Source organism: Centruroides sculpturatus, unplaced genomic scaffold (genome assembly GCF_000671375.1).
Source record: "Centruroides sculpturatus isolate CEXI.00-Female unplaced genomic scaffold, Cexi_2.0 scaffold553, whole genome shotgun sequence".
In the NCBI taxonomy this organism is placed as follows: domain Eukaryota; kingdom Metazoa; phylum Arthropoda; class Arachnida; order Scorpiones; family Buthidae; genus Centruroides; species Centruroides sculpturatus.
The window spans coordinates 92,706-108,715 of NW_019384837.1; the positions used below are offsets into that span (position 1 = coordinate 92,706).

Sequence of the window (16,010 nt, forward strand, 5' to 3'; positions counted from 1 at the left end):
TAACATTTCAATGTTTATTCCCAGGTATTTAATGACTGGGCTGTATTTTATATGTTGGCCAGAAAGTTCTATGGCGAGCCTATTAACCAGAGGGTGAAGTCATGGAAATGTGATACAGGCACATTTTGCATATTTTATAAGTAGTTTTCTCTTTTCAGCACATTGGTTTATTTTACTGAGAAGTTTATTCATTTCAACCTGCAGAACTTGATTTTTGTGCCATAAGAACTAGTGTGTTGTCTGCAAATTCAAGGATATTTATCGTGGTATCTCTCAGAGGGGTATCTTGCATTTTGAAAATTTCGTTATACAATGCCAGCCACAAGATGGGCCCCAACCTTGACCCTTGCGGGCACCCTCTGTTTATGTTTTTGATAATGCTGCTGGTTCCAGTCGTAATGTTGGCTATCCTTTCTGATAGGAAGCTTCTATAAAACCCATATATATTCCTGGGGCATTTAATTTATTCTGGAGCCGTGAGGATGGTTGGCCACCACACATGGTCAAAGGCCTCTCAAAAGTCAATTGCCACGGCCAGTGTGTGTTTGTTATTGGTTTTCGCATTGCCAATGATCCCCATCATCTGTTGTAGAGCAGTTATGGTGCTCCTGTGTTTGTGGAAACCATGTTGGTTGTTATGTAGGAAACCTGATTTCTCCATTACAAATTCCAGCCTTTTTGAAAGTAGAGTGTCCAGGATTTTGCCAAGTATTGGCAACAGTGAGGTAAGACTGTAATCTTTTGACCTGGTTGATGGTGTAACAAGTGCCAATGTTGCCTAAGAGGGAGCTGCTGGTGAGGTAAACATCAAGTGAGCTTTTCCTGATTGTTGAAAAGTATGTAGGGAGGTCACTGGTTTTCAATGAGTATAGTTCTCTATAATAATAAAATTATAGGCAGCATAAAAACAAAGCATTTTCATGAAATGTGCTAATTGTGGACTTCAAATTTCACTCACTATATGACTAAATGCCAAAGAAATTGAAATGAGCTGAACTTTGATTAATTTTATCAAAATTACTAATCACTATCTATTCACATTAAAAGTTTTAAGCATGAAAATAACTTGAACTTAATAATTTGTAAAAATTATTGATTTTGCTAAAATGATATTTTTTACAATTTATATATGCCACTCCAATTAAGTTCCAAAACACAAGCAAAATCCAAAGACAAAAAAATTCCACTATAAGTTCTGTAATAATAATCTATATGTATCGTTTGCTTAATATTGTTGTATTCCGAGGATGGTACAGATTATTTTAATATCTGACAATGGTGAAAGATGTAAAACAAGTATGAATGAACCTAAGCAATGAGAAGTGATCTTGTTTCCCACCTTCAGCTTCAGTTCCAAAAAGAATTGTGCAGATTGATCTGGCTATCAAGAATGATTGTCTTAAGCTGAAGTCCTTAACAGAGATGTTTAAAATATTTACCACAGCAAAAAACTGGTTGTTTAGAATAAAACTACATGCTAGATGTCACAAAAACCAGTAAAAGGAATAAAAATTATTTACTTATACAAATGTTTTTGTATGTTTGTAACAAACATCATCAGGTATTGTATAAGAAAAACAGAACAAGTCATTGCATACATTTTAAGTCCAAAGATTCAAAGTAATTTGAAGTGAACATAAATGGTTGTTACCAAGGTAAATAAAATTTGTGAATTTAAAAGTGAATTGTAATGAAAAACAATAATAAAAACATAAAATGAAAGTTCTAGGGGAGTTGTAAAACATGCCCTCCATGCTATGGAGTGTGTCTCCAAAGTTGACCACCTTCCAGTTTTTAACAGCCTAGTAAATCTCAAGCACTTCTAAATATTTCAAATATGCAGTGATATGTTTAAGGTTTCTGTTAGCACCATTTATGACATCATTCATGAAAAGTTAAGATACTGAAACAGTTAATGGATGAACAGACTTCACTGAGAATGTGCATCATCTGGAGCGATTCCACCAAAAGTGGAATGTTTCTTGAGGGAATTCTGACTATCAATGAGTGTTGAATTTCTCACTTTATGTCAGAATCAAAAAATGCCAGTGTGATTTCGAAGCATCCTTCTTCTAAAGAAATTCAAAGTGAAAAACTTCAGTGAAAAAAATTGAAGGTTAGTATTTTGGGATAAGAGATGTTTTGCTTGCAGAATTCCTTCTGCAGGAAAAGACTATTAATTCTGACATATACTGCAGAACTTTGAAGAAGTCCTTTAATGTTATCCATGACAAAAGGAAGCAACATCAGGCTGCTTTACAATGATACATGCTCCCACATTGTACAAAATACAGAAAAAGTTGCAGCCAATGATTGGGAACTTTTGCAATATCTACCCTACAGTCCAGACCTAGTACTTAGTAACTATCAGCCCAATAAAAAAATTTTTGTGGAAAGAGGTTTCAAACACAAAAAAACTGAAATACAGAGTGTATCATTGGCTCAACTTTTGGAAAAATGGTATTTCCAATTCTTTTTGTGAAGCACTGGGAGAGGTGCATAAATGTTTAGTTTTATGTAAAAACATACATCTATACTTACATTTTATTTTGTATATTCAGTTTTGGTTTTGAATATTAATAAAATGCATTACCTGAAAAATTAAAAAAGCATTGCTTTTAAAATATCTTTGTAAATTATATTTTGATCACTTAAATTGCAGTAATATATTTTTCTAAGATTTAAAACAAACAAAAAATATATATAAGTAATATTGAATTTATATAGTATTGCCTTTATTATAAAAATATATATAATGTATAAATGTTATTAAAATGTTCTCAAATTTTGAAAAGAAAATTGGATAAAGTGAATTATTAAAAATATATGAGTATAATTTGTGATCTTTTAATATGTATTGTAATAATAATAATAATTGTAGTACTAATATTAATTATAAATATTTAAAAAATGTATGTAAAAATATGTAAATAATTTCAAGTAAATTAATGTGTAACAAGTGACTACAAATCTTTTGTTTAATTTAGTTCTTTGAAAATCTATTATAAAGCACACACAAAATGTTTTATGATATGGTATAAAACAAATCAATAAATTTGACTTCAGTTATGATCTGTAGCTATAAATTTTCATATCAAATTTACTTCACAGTATAAAATGTCTGATTTTATATATTTATGTTAAAAATAAATGAACAGAAATTAAAATGCACAAAATTCTACTGAAAGTCAGTTTTTAAAAAATCTTATTTAGTTAAAACCAAAGCAATTAGTTGCTTTTTTGAGATTTTGTGACAGTAATTTTTTAAATAGAATTTTGAGTTTTAAATGTTTATTTACGTCAATACATATAACATCATAACAAAAATATAAAAGATTGTGCAACTTCTTTTTGTCTGCTTATTAATAAGGCCATTAAGCTTATGTAATGATGTCATTAGGTAAGGTTAAGGAACCTCATTGGAAGAGTGTACAGACTCCTTAATGTTTTCTTTAAAGGAACATTGATTTTTTACAAATACAAAAAGTTTAAGAATATTGACAAAAAATCAATAGTAAACAGATTGGAAAATTTGATGCATTATATTATTTTAAATAAAAAAATAACCAATAAAACAGTATTGTTTTTTAATTATACATTCTAATTCCAAAGTATATAACTAATCAAATTTTTTTATAAATTATAGCATCAATAACAAAGTATATTTGTGATACTTTGAATAAAACAAGATTCAAATTTATTTGAAATTAAACTGCTTTTAAAAAAGCAATCTTAATAAGAATCCTAATAAAAATATCATTCAAATATGATATTAGGGTTCTGAAGTGATTAATTTCGTAAGTAGTTTCTGAACAGTTTCGAATACCAGTAACCAAATGATATAACAATGTTGTTATGTTGATGATATGATTTCAAGTGATATGACGTAATATCAGGCAATATTTGATGATAAGATCATCATATATTTAGAGTTTAAAAATAACTATTTGAAGACCATTCAACAATAATTCATATAACTTTTACACTCCAATAGTTCATATACAAAATAAATGATTGTGAATGATGATGTTTTATATCTATTTTACATATAAACTATTTACATTATATATTTTTATAAATATCATTTTATATGATATTTAGAATGATTAAAATATTTTGTGCATGAAATATATAATCTTTATTAAATTATTTACATTTCTTAAATACAGTAATACTTTCAGGTCAAAATTTGTTGTCAGCGATGATGATACAATACTTGTGAATTGCCCCTTAAAGTTATTGGAAAATATTAATTTAGAGGTTTGTTACTTATTATTTGATTTATTAAGTGTATCTTTTTCAAAGTTTATTACAGTACCAGTTATAGAATTATTTAATTTAAATATTCATAATAGTTTGAAAAATTATACAAGTAGTCCTTGAAATATGTGATTTTGATCAGTGCAGGTTTCAGTTATGCAGGGTCTGTTATGAAGGAAGTTCAACATTGCCAGCTCAAAGACTACAGAGCTTGCAATACTAAACTGATTCCTTTTCCCCACTCCTGCTCACCATTAGTTAGCAGGAAAAAATGAACCTTAGTTTTCCTAGTGCAGTGCTCTTATTTGGATAATTTAATTTATATTCTAATATATAAAGTAATTTCTGCAAACACTTCTGATCAATTCTTCAGCTTTTATAGAAACTTTTATAATGAAACTAGCAAATGAGTTCAACATAGCTTGGGCAAAAATAACAACAAAGATTAAGATTATCAGATTATTTTATATTTCTAACCTTTCTACTATATTATATTACAAGTTTGGACACGTGCACTGTGTATCTCGCCAACTATGCGACTGCACCGCTCGGATACCTATCTCGTATACATACGCATCTTGCCCCTCGCCACCCACTAACACCAAAAATGTAATGCTTACCTAGATGATATCTTTTAATTTATATGAAGGTTTAACGGAATAACACACAGCCTATGTCCACCTTGAAGGTCCATTCTAAGTATTGGTGAAAGAATTTTTGAAATCGGATGAGTAGTTTTGGAGATTACCTCCTACATCCAAACTTACAAACTTTACCTCTTTATAATATTAGTATAGGTAAATAAGGCATTGTGCCTGTGTCATAGTCAGTTTCTCTTAATTAGATAAATATCAGCATTTAACCATATTTAGTGATAGTTTACAGTAGCAGAAGAAACCAAAGGGGAATAACTCAAAAATTAAAAATATGATAAGTAGTGTTGTCACCTTTTCAAAATCGCTGACCCAGACAGCAGGTCAGGTTTGTTCAAACACAAGTTCCTGATACATGTGCAATGTCATTTTACAATGCAAAGAATAACGTGCATGCTGGTTCTAAATCAGTTACAGTTAGGGACTTGGGACTTTTTTTTTAACTCTTTCTGCCCTGTGGGCACTAAGAGGGCCTCTTATGGCAGGCCCATTATGGGTTCAGCCAAGCCCACAATGGGGCGACCAGTAGTGAGGAACAGGGCCCAACATATCCGAACGGACCACCCCCAAAAAATTCCTAGGGATTTCTCAACCCATCCAGATTCAATCCCAGATCCCCCAGAGCAGTAGGCTGCCACCTTGACCACTCGGCCATCCGGGACTAGGGACTTGCGTAGGAGTAATGTAAGTAACCCTAAATTAAGAAAGAACAGGTACAGATGACTTAGCGCTATTGAATATACGTCTGGTTAGTCTGACTCTAAGTCTGATTAGTTAGAGTGATTAAATTAACTAGGTGTATACCGTAAAATACGTTGATTTTTGTCTAAATTTTGATTTTTGATTTCTGTAAGATTTTCTTATTTTTTATTAACCCTCAATACCAAAATGATCCCAGGATTGAATAAGTATAATCCCGAAATCCCGGGATTAGAAATAAGGACCGGGATCGAATTCCCTAGTCAGGATTACCACTTACAAGAATCTATTTATTTGCATAAAGAAATGCTTACAAAATTTCAGCCTATTTGTCTCCTAGGAAAGACTCAGTTCATAATATTGTTCTAAATAGAGTTCAGAGAGGGTTCAAACGTCTCTGGTTTAAGTTGATAAGTTCCTCGACAACTAATGGTTGATGAATCAATGGCCCCAAGGCTTGCTTTTTCCAGTTGAATTTTGGATCAGGTGGGAACTTGGAGTTGACTGAAGTGTGCATCCAACAGTCATCTACTTGTAAAGCATAGAACGAGGAATTTAAAATTTTCTCACTAGAGCATAACTCTTGAGAAAAGCTGATCAGCTGGAGAGGATGGATTACAGAATAAGAACTTTTTATAAGTAGGCTTTTAATCCTTTAGAAAAGAACACAGATCTTAGAGAAAGAACCATGTGACCTTGAGACATGAGTTTTTAAAGGGTTCTCTCCCTTATCCAAATTCTGATTGATTGATGATACCTTCAACACTTACTTATTAGTCCATTCTTGTCTCCAATTGACAATTCTAGATCTTTCAGGCCACGGGAGAGGTCAACATCAACATTCAATCTGATGCCATTTCCTGATGCTGATCAGATAGTATTTACTGAACTTTGAAACCTTTTCTTGTAACTCAATCCTTTTGTGGTTATCTTTTTGACATCAAGAATTTATAATTGTCCTTACAAGACATTATTTAATTAAGTAAATCATTTTGCTATATTGATGTTTAACTTTGTCATTTTTTCATTCAAAAAATGGGACTTTAACTGCCCTGTCAGACACTCATTAACATTCTAGCATGAAATTTAAAATTTTGTCTAGGACCTGACATTTTTGACTCTGTGACTAAGTTTATTTTACTTGATTTATTTTTGAGAAACAAAATTATTTGTAAAAATACATTTGGTTCTTTAACTGTTCCTGCTAGAAAATTTGAAAAATCCATCATTCTGTGATACATTTTGGGTGGCAAACCATTCAGTTACATTTAACCTGCTTGAATTTTCTCTCTGGCTTTTGTTTTTTAAACTAATACTAAATGGTTTTGCAGTTCAGTCCAATGGTTTGCTTATTCTGTGTAAAAGACTGTAAGCTAAATTCAAATTAGAAAATATTCAAACAACAATAATTAAATATGAATATGTAAATAATTATGTTTACATAATGCAATTAAAAATTATGGAAAAACTTAAAATATCAATTTTTATATTTCCTACAGTATTTATATATGGAGTGTCCTTAAAGTCCATGTTCAATTTTAAAAATTTATAACTTTATTAGTAATTGTGATTGAGAAATTATGTATTGGTTGTTCGGAAAGTAATTTCGTTTTTTTTCCGTGGAAAAAAAAAATATTTTTATAATAAATAAATATTTTGTTGAATTATTTATCGACCATTTTGGTCAAATATTTGTTGTCATCATTTCTGGTAGTAGCATGATTTCACATTCATAAAAGTTTTGATCATTGCTTACAAAAAACTGATCCAAGTGATTTCTGACATTGTCATTTCAAGTAAATGTCTTGCAGTTAAAAAAAATTGTATAGACCGGAACAAGTAATAATCTGAGTGTGCTCGATCTGGCGAATATGGTTAGTGTGATAGCACGTCCATCTAAGTTATAACAGTTTCTGATGAGTTACCAAACTTGTGTGAAATTTGACATTATCGTGGTAAAACACTACACCTGTTTTGTTGATCAATTCTGGCCGCCTTTTCTGTTTAATGATATTACTCAATTTATTTACTCAATGGCAGTACACTTTTGAATCAATTGTTAAATTGTCTGGTAAAAGCGCCGAAAAAAAATTTCCTTAAAATCCCACCAAAGATAGCATCTCACCTTAAGAACATGTGGAACTCATATATCAAGCTTTGAAACAAAACCAATTTGTTTCAAGTAATCATAAACAGTTCAATTTGACAGATTTAATCTCTTAGTGATTTCACATGTTGTTATTTGGCAATTTGCTTCAATCAGTACCTTTATTTTGTTTTTGTTGGCTTCAACTGGCCATCCAGAACGTGGTGCATCTTCAATATTGAAATTGCCAGAACAAAATTTTGTTCTGGCAAATATATATAATACTGTAGTGTAGTGTAGTAATATGTATAATACTGCAGTGTAATGTAGTAATATGTATAATACTGCATATATAAATACTGTAGGAAATATAAACAGTTTTGGCACTGTCGTTCTGTCAATACATCTTCTTCATACACGTCACACAATTTTTTTTTTGCTTGAACAGTATTCTTACCTTTTTGGTAATAAAAGAGCAAAATATGCCAAAAATGCTGCTTTCGATCTTCCATATTTGATGGGAAACAAAAAATAAACAATTGCACAAAATCAAACAAAATTTTTACAAATAAGCCTTAAAATGCTAGCTGTCAAAATATATAATGATAATACGGTTTAGAATGAAAATGGTGGGAAAAATATGACTAATCCATCTAGTGGTAAAAAAAAACGAAATTACTTTCTGAACAACCTAATAGAATGTAGTGGTAATAAGAAAATCTATATTTTTTTATTGTTTTATTAAGTTTCCACATGCCACCATTATTAGTAATACAAAAGGGTAATACAATTTTGTAGTTCTCTAAAAACATTTGCCAATTTATTTACAGTAATGCCTGAAATCACAATAGTTATTTTAGCTTTCAAGTCTTCTAACGATAGAGGTTTGGTTGCATACGAGATTTTCATGTCCCCATAAATAAAATCTAATGGAGTCAAGTCTGGCGAACGGGGAGGCCAAAAAAAGTGGTCCTCCTCTTCCAATCCTAATTTTACTTAAAACTAGGTATATTAAGCTTTCTAATACTTCTTACAGATTTTTTTTCTATTATAAATACTAATAAAGTTATACATTTTTTAAAATTGCACACAGACTTTATGGACACCTGTATTATGACATTTGAGATTTTAATGTTTAATTTCAAATAATCAATATTTAACTAAATAAAAATTATTTATATTGATTTTTTTAAACAGTTTTTCATGTATCAACTACAGCTATTTTTATTTTATTATAGCAACCAACAAGCCATATTTTATATGAATCTTTGTTAGCTTTTCATAATGAATATGGATGTGGAGTAAACTCATTCTTATTAATGTGGAGTGGTTGGTTTCGCTCTATAAAGAAATTGTTAGAGAGAGTAAGACATTTCAAATGTTTTTCACTTCATGACATATATAAACCTTCTTAAATATTATAAATTTATTTTTGGTTTATTCAAAAACTCAGTTCAAATATTTTTTATGATTACAGGAACCAACTTATGTAAACATCTTTGAAGAATTAATAGCAGGATTGGAATATGTCATTAATTTCATAAAAAGTCAAGAAATTTCCTTGTCAAATGTAGTTCCTTTAGTTTATAAACATATAAGAGAGATAACTTTAACAGATCAATTAAAAGATAGAAGTTCAAATTTTTTAAGTGGCATATCTATGAAAACTTTATTTAAAACTGAAACCACAAAGAGCATTAACATAATGAAACAAAGTCGTCATTTATGTCAATTATTAAATGCAGAACTGTCTGAGGAAAATCATCAATTAGAAGAGAGGGCATTTAAAAATTCAAAAAGGTTAAATGACAACATTATAAATGAACTGAGATTTTTATTAGAAAAATTATCTCATGGTTGTGATGCTCTTATTCCATTAATTATTGATGTATGGAAAAAACAGATTCAAGAATTTTTTTCTGTAAGGTATAAAATAACTTTTTATTTAAATATCAAATTGATTAATATTAAAAACCAATAGTGCTCATATCAGTATAGATCATTATTGGTTATGATTTATAGTCATCGTGTTGTTCATAATCAGTAATGAGCTATATCAAAATTTTTGCATTCATGCCAAACTATCCAATTTAATGTTATCTTGACTCAAGAACTATATTTCACTTCCATATTATGCCCAGATATTTTATAAATTTAAACAAGAAAACAATTCTCCTGAATAAACTTCAAACAATACAAAAGAAAAACTCTTTACAGTATAATCCAACAATAATTTTTAATGAATGATTATTTTCATTTGAGTGATTTATGTTCAAAAATTGATAAAAATTATATTCCTTGTAAGGAATTTTTCACACAAGAAGAAAATGGAAATATAAATAACCAGGCAAGTGTAGATTCAACTGATAAAAGTGCAAACAAACACATCAATATTTTACAATACACTCAATCAAGAGTACATTAAAGTGTGTTTGCAACAAACGAACAGCACATGAACAATACTGATAACCAGGATTTGGTTATTTCAGAATTAAGGAAGTGTGAAAATAACAGTTATTGTTGGTCATAACCATTTATAAATACTTATCAATAAAATGAGATGAAGCAGAAGAAGGAAGAAGAGTGAAGAATGGGAAATAAAATGGATTTGGAAAGAGATGGTTGGCCATCAACTAAACTAAAAATTCAAATAAATTCATTTCCTTCAGTTCTGATGACTTCCTGACTGAGAAACTCCACTACTAGATTCTTTTGAATGGATTCTTGCCCAATTATCATTATATAGAAGACAGGTGAAAATTATCTTTTTGTTAGATCTACAGCCTCTTCTTTTTTTCAAAGTTCTTACTTTTATCAAGAACATTACTATAAAACCTTACTCAGACTCAGTGGCGGCCTTAGGGGGTGGCGAGCAGGGCAATCGCCCGGGCCTCGCGCAACAACCAAGTAGAAAAAAGTTGATATTTAAAACTTTTTATTTTATCCTTGGATATTAGTTATAANACATTAATTACACCCACCTATAAAAGAAAAAGGATTCAATTATCTTATCCAAAATGTGGATAGTCTCCCAACACTTCTTAGCCACAAGTACACTTTTAAGGAAAAAAAACCAAATGCCACCTTTCGGCAAAAACGAATACTCCAATATGCAAAATAAACAACGATGTACATCACTCCGTACAAGGGATCACTAAAACAAAATAAAAAAATCAACAAAGATTACCTAAAAATTGTCAGAATATTTATATCAAATAGAATTATTATAGAAAAATACTGATTTCATAAAAAGAATTAAAATTGAATATTGACTTTGCTACATTTTCAGTCATTTTGTATGTTTGCTATGCATAAAGTAATTTCCAACTAATAAGTGAAAGATATTTTTTCAGATTTTAGTTTTGTGCTTATGACAAGAATGCTTAGTCATTGTATTATTTTGCTTACTTTTATGTTTACTAACAATCATTTTTAGTAAACATAGAAGGTTGACCCATTATATTATATGTATTGAATATGTCTATTCTATAAAAGTTCTGACTGGCAACAAACCATAACAAAGATGTATAAAACTTTTCATAATTACCTTATTGCATTTTAATACTTTGTCTACATACGTTTTTTTTCTCCATTTTTTAAAATACTGTAAACTGCATGAAAAGTTTACAGTATATTGTATAGCATAATGCTATAACTGCTTTCTTTAGGCTTATTAGAATAACACAAATGATTTTTTTAATCAAAGCAGATGAAGAAATTTGTGTGTAACATAAAATTTTATAATTTGTTAAACAATCAAAATAATGTTGAAAAAACAAATTAACAATATTTTGCACAAAAATATTTTTATGCAAAATGTTTAATTATTTGTCTATTTTAAATGCAAAGTAACATTGATTTTTGCACTTTTAATGCTATTATGAAGAAATGAATCAATCATGCAAGTCTTAGAATGTTTAAATATGTTGGATTTTCATTGCTGGTTATATATTAAATAGTGTTATAACAAATCTGTTGAAACCACTCAATTTATTTTGTTAAAACAGATAAAGAAACAAAAGTAAATTTAAGAAATTTTTATTTGAATATAGTCATACAAGTACTTCTGATTACAAAATTTTATTTTTTGATTAAGAAGTCTTATTATAATTTTATTAATATCATTAAAGATGACATTTTCAACATTACAATGAAACTCCTCATAATGACCACTTTTGTCTGAAAAGCAGTTCCAAGTCACTTTGCACAAGAGTTACTTTTGTGCAAAGTAAAGGAGGAATTTGAAAAAGAAATTGAATTGCAAAAAATGTCATTCTTAAAACAAATACAGTCGACTCCCCTATAACACGGGTTCCTATAGTTCGGATTCCTATATGATGGCGAAAAAATTGTGATGGTATCAGTACAAACATGGTAAAAAAAACTCCTATAATTCGGTAANAACACGGGTTCCTATAGTTCGGATTCCTATATGATGGCGAAAAAATTGTGATGGTATCAGTACAAACATGGTAAAAAAAACTCCTATAATTCGGTAAAACGTCATCGGGCAGTCGAACTAGTTTCCGCCGTCCAGCGCCATGCTACGGAGAATTTAGGTGGGTAAATTGAGTTATATATAATACTGTACAGATGATAGTAAAATTATATATAGATTAGGTACTGTACATATAATTATATATTAATTATATATAAATTAGGTACTGTATATATAATTATATATTAACTTAATTTATTGTAACTTTATTATAATTATATATATNTAATAAGTGCCTAAATAAAATTTCTTATTTAGATTTATTCACTCTCACATTCGTATAAAAATAAGATTAACGATATCAAAATTAATTAATTTAACAGTTAATAATATTTTATGAAATTTGACTGTAAAACACATTTGAAAAATTCATTACTATTTGAATCTTACACCTTGAGCATTAGAAAACCCACTTGAATGCGTGGTTTTGTTACTTTCGTGATTCATCATGTTTACGATTTACGCTCGGGGAATCCCTGTGTTTCATTTCGTTCATCAACTCTTGTCACCTGACGCTATTTTTGCTAGCGCTGTATGCGTTACATAATCGTTCATATATATCTTTCAGTAGGTAAGTAAGCATTAAATGATATTAAGTTTCAGTGACTCTTAGATTATTAACAGTACTTATAGTAAAGAGTGAACTGTAAAAAAACTGTGTAAAATTGCTTGTAAAATATTTCTGAATTCGTTTTATGTGTAAAACAAGATTTATGAAATGAGTTCACGTGATCATGATGCCAGTAGAAAATTTGAGTCTGGTAGTTCAAAAAGGAAACAAGCTATCAAAAGAAAGCAGATAGAAGAAAAACTACGTGGGTCTTTATATAAATATATAAAAAGTGATGGTCAAGAAACCTCTAAAAACCCATCATTGACTGAAAGTGACACATTATTGCACTGTAACCTTAACCCAGCTGAAATTATTCCTTCAATGTCGTCATGGGTGCCACCTAGTAACAATAGCGAGGATAATGAGTCAACAACATCATTGTCTCACACCACCGCCGCCATTGCCTTCGTCAACACTATCCAGTCAAGAATACATGTCTAAGTCTATGTCTACATCCATGACTGGCAGAATTGAAAATCTGAATCCTCAAAATGACCCAGGTTTGGGGCCATTAACAATTACTGATGTAGACCGAACTGAGATTGTATTAAAAGGTCCAATCCGGGTTAAAGTTGATTTTTTTCTCATAAATGATAATGGACGACGATTCAGTGAATATCATTACAGTAAAATATTAGCTAATGGTGGAAAACTTGACAGGCACTGGATGATTTGTTCACAAACAAAGGATGCCGTTTACTGCTTTCCATGTCGAATGTTCAGACTAGAAAATACAAGAATTGGATCCAGTGAAGGAGTGTGTGATTGGAAACACTTGGGTGATTACCTAAAGTCTCATGAACCTAGCCGACTGCACAAAGATTGTATGTTGAAATGGTTAAATTTAGAAAATGGGTTAAAAAACTGTACCACTATTGACTCTTTAGCCCAGACTCAAATTGAACAAGAAAGGCAGCATTGGAGAGATATTTTAGAAAGACTACTTGCAATTGTAAATTTTTTAGCATCTCACAATTTGGCCTTCAGAGGTCATAGAGAGAAAATAATATCTGACTCAGATTCAAGTGAGACTAGCGGCAACTTTATAGATTTAGTAAAGTTAATAGCCCAATTCGATCCAATGTTGTGACTTCACCTAAAACAAGTAACAGACAAGATGACTAATGACCACTATCTCAGAAAAAATATTCAAAATGAGCTTATACAATTAATGGCAAGTCACATGAAAGCTCAAATTGCTGACAAAATAATAAAGAATAAATATTACTCAATTATTCTTGATTGTACTCATGACGTTTCTCATGTTGAGCAACTGTCAATTATTATAAGATTTTTTAATACAAATACAGCTGACATTGAAGAACATTTTATTGGCTTCTTAGCCGTGGAAAAAACACAGCTGAGAGTTTGACTAATTATATAATCACAGAGCTAGAACAGTTGGGTATATCATTGCAAAAATGCAAAGGCCAAGAATATGATAATGGAGCCAATATGCATGGAGAAAAAAGTGGTGTCCAGAAACGTATACTTGAAATTAATCCACTTGCTTATTTTTTACCTTGCGGGAGTCACAGTTGGAATCTCATCCTAGGAGATGCAGCATCCTCTTGTGTTCGAGCAAAATCTTTTTTTGGTTTGCTACAAAGGCTGTACACTTTGTTTGCTGGCTCGAGTCAGAGATGGGCTATTTTAAAAGCACATGTAAAATCCTTATCGCTAAAACCACTTTCCGAAACTAGATGGGAATGCAGAGTAGAATTGTTGAAGGCCGTTTAATACCAACTAAGCGATATATGTGATGCTTTGAAGGATTTAACAGAAAATACAACAGATTGTCAGTTGGTTAGTGAATGCCATTCTGTAGAAATGGAAATAACTACCTACGAATTTGTAGTTGCTCTCGTTGTATGGTATGACATTCTTACAAAGATAAATGTTATAAGTAAAATGTGGCAGAGCAAAAAAATGCACCTAGATGCGGCTATACAACACCTAGACACATTTACACATTGGCTTGATAATTATCGGGAAAACGGTTTCCAATCATCCTTGGTAACAGCGAGAGAAATAGCCAAAGAAAATGATATTGATAGAAAGTTCAAAGTCGTGAGAAGGAGACATAAAAGAACGAATTTTGATTATGACCAGAAAGATGAAGCTCTTGAATTGCCTAAGGAAGAGATTTTCAAAATAAACTATTTTTATATCATTGTCGACAATGTGCGCGCAAGCTGCCAACCTAGATTTGAGGCACTTAAACATCATGAGGGCATATTTTCATGTACTGTATAACATAAAAAGATTAAAGGAAATTAGTGATTGTGAACTTTTGAAGTAATGCAGCGACTTGCAAATATCTCTAACAGTAGGAGAAACATCTGATATTGATGAACATGAATTGTATGAAGAACTGAATATGTTTATCCATGTATATGAAGGAAACGACGGCATTATCTTGGTGCTGAAATATATAATAGAAAAAAATTTAACTGAAGTGTACTTCAGTTAAATTCAGGTATTTTTGTATTTTCCAATTTACAATTAACATTAAATATTTTAAATTAACATTAAATTTAATTTAATTTACAATTCATGTAATAAATATTGTACATACTGGTTTAATAAATTCTCAGTGAGCTTTCAAATTGATTGAAAACTGTGATGTGATAAGCCCTTAAAATTTATAGCAAATTACATATAGCTGTTCAGAAGATTTATTACAATATTGGACAAAAAGCAATAAGTATAATGTCATTTCTGTTGAACAAGTCCAGCCAAACAGAAAAGATAATTAGTGATAAGCCAACCACCAATAAAACAAAGAAAGTACAGAACAAAGGAACAGACACGCATGATGAATGTAATTTATACTATATAAAAAACATAAAAATGCCAGACTGGTAAATGGCAATAAATTGCCACACACTAGTTTTTTATTTTTTGTTGTTAGTGGTATTATATCTTAGGATTAAAGAAAAGAGAATCAAGTCTTTAGTTCCATATAATCCATTTAAAATATCACTGTAGTTGAAATGTCTAATGAACAATTCGATCTACATGCATATTTTCTATTTGATCCTTTTAGTTAAACAAAAATATCAAATGGAAAATAGTATTTAAGTGGAGATATTTAAATAAAACATTATTATTAGCAAGTATTCCTATTAACACTGTCTAGAGCTGGGGTCGCCAAACTTTTTTAATCATTGACCCCCTACAACTTTTCGAAACCTCACA

At 30.3% G+C, this 16,010-nt stretch overlaps 1 protein-coding gene across 6 annotated transcripts in view; it reads left to right on the forward strand.

Moving 5' to 3' along the window:
* LOC111630235 (beta-mannosidase-like) overlaps nt 1–16,010 on the forward strand; it is a 35,624-nt gene that overhangs the window by 12,351 nt on the left and 7,263 nt on the right. For all 6 annotated transcript variants that reach the window (XR_002757480.1, XR_002757479.1, XR_002757481.1 and 3 more), the window contains exons 3-5: nt 4,182–4,260; nt 8,937–9,062; nt 9,176–9,624. Coding sequence is in view for 2 of the 6 variants with exons in the window: in XM_023374303.1 (XP_023230071.1) it covers nt 4,182–4,260; nt 8,937–9,062; nt 9,176–9,624 (654 nt within the window). In the remaining 4 variants the exon portion in view is untranslated. The remainder of the gene's footprint in view (nt 1–4,181; nt 4,261–8,936; nt 9,063–9,175; nt 9,625–16,010) is intronic.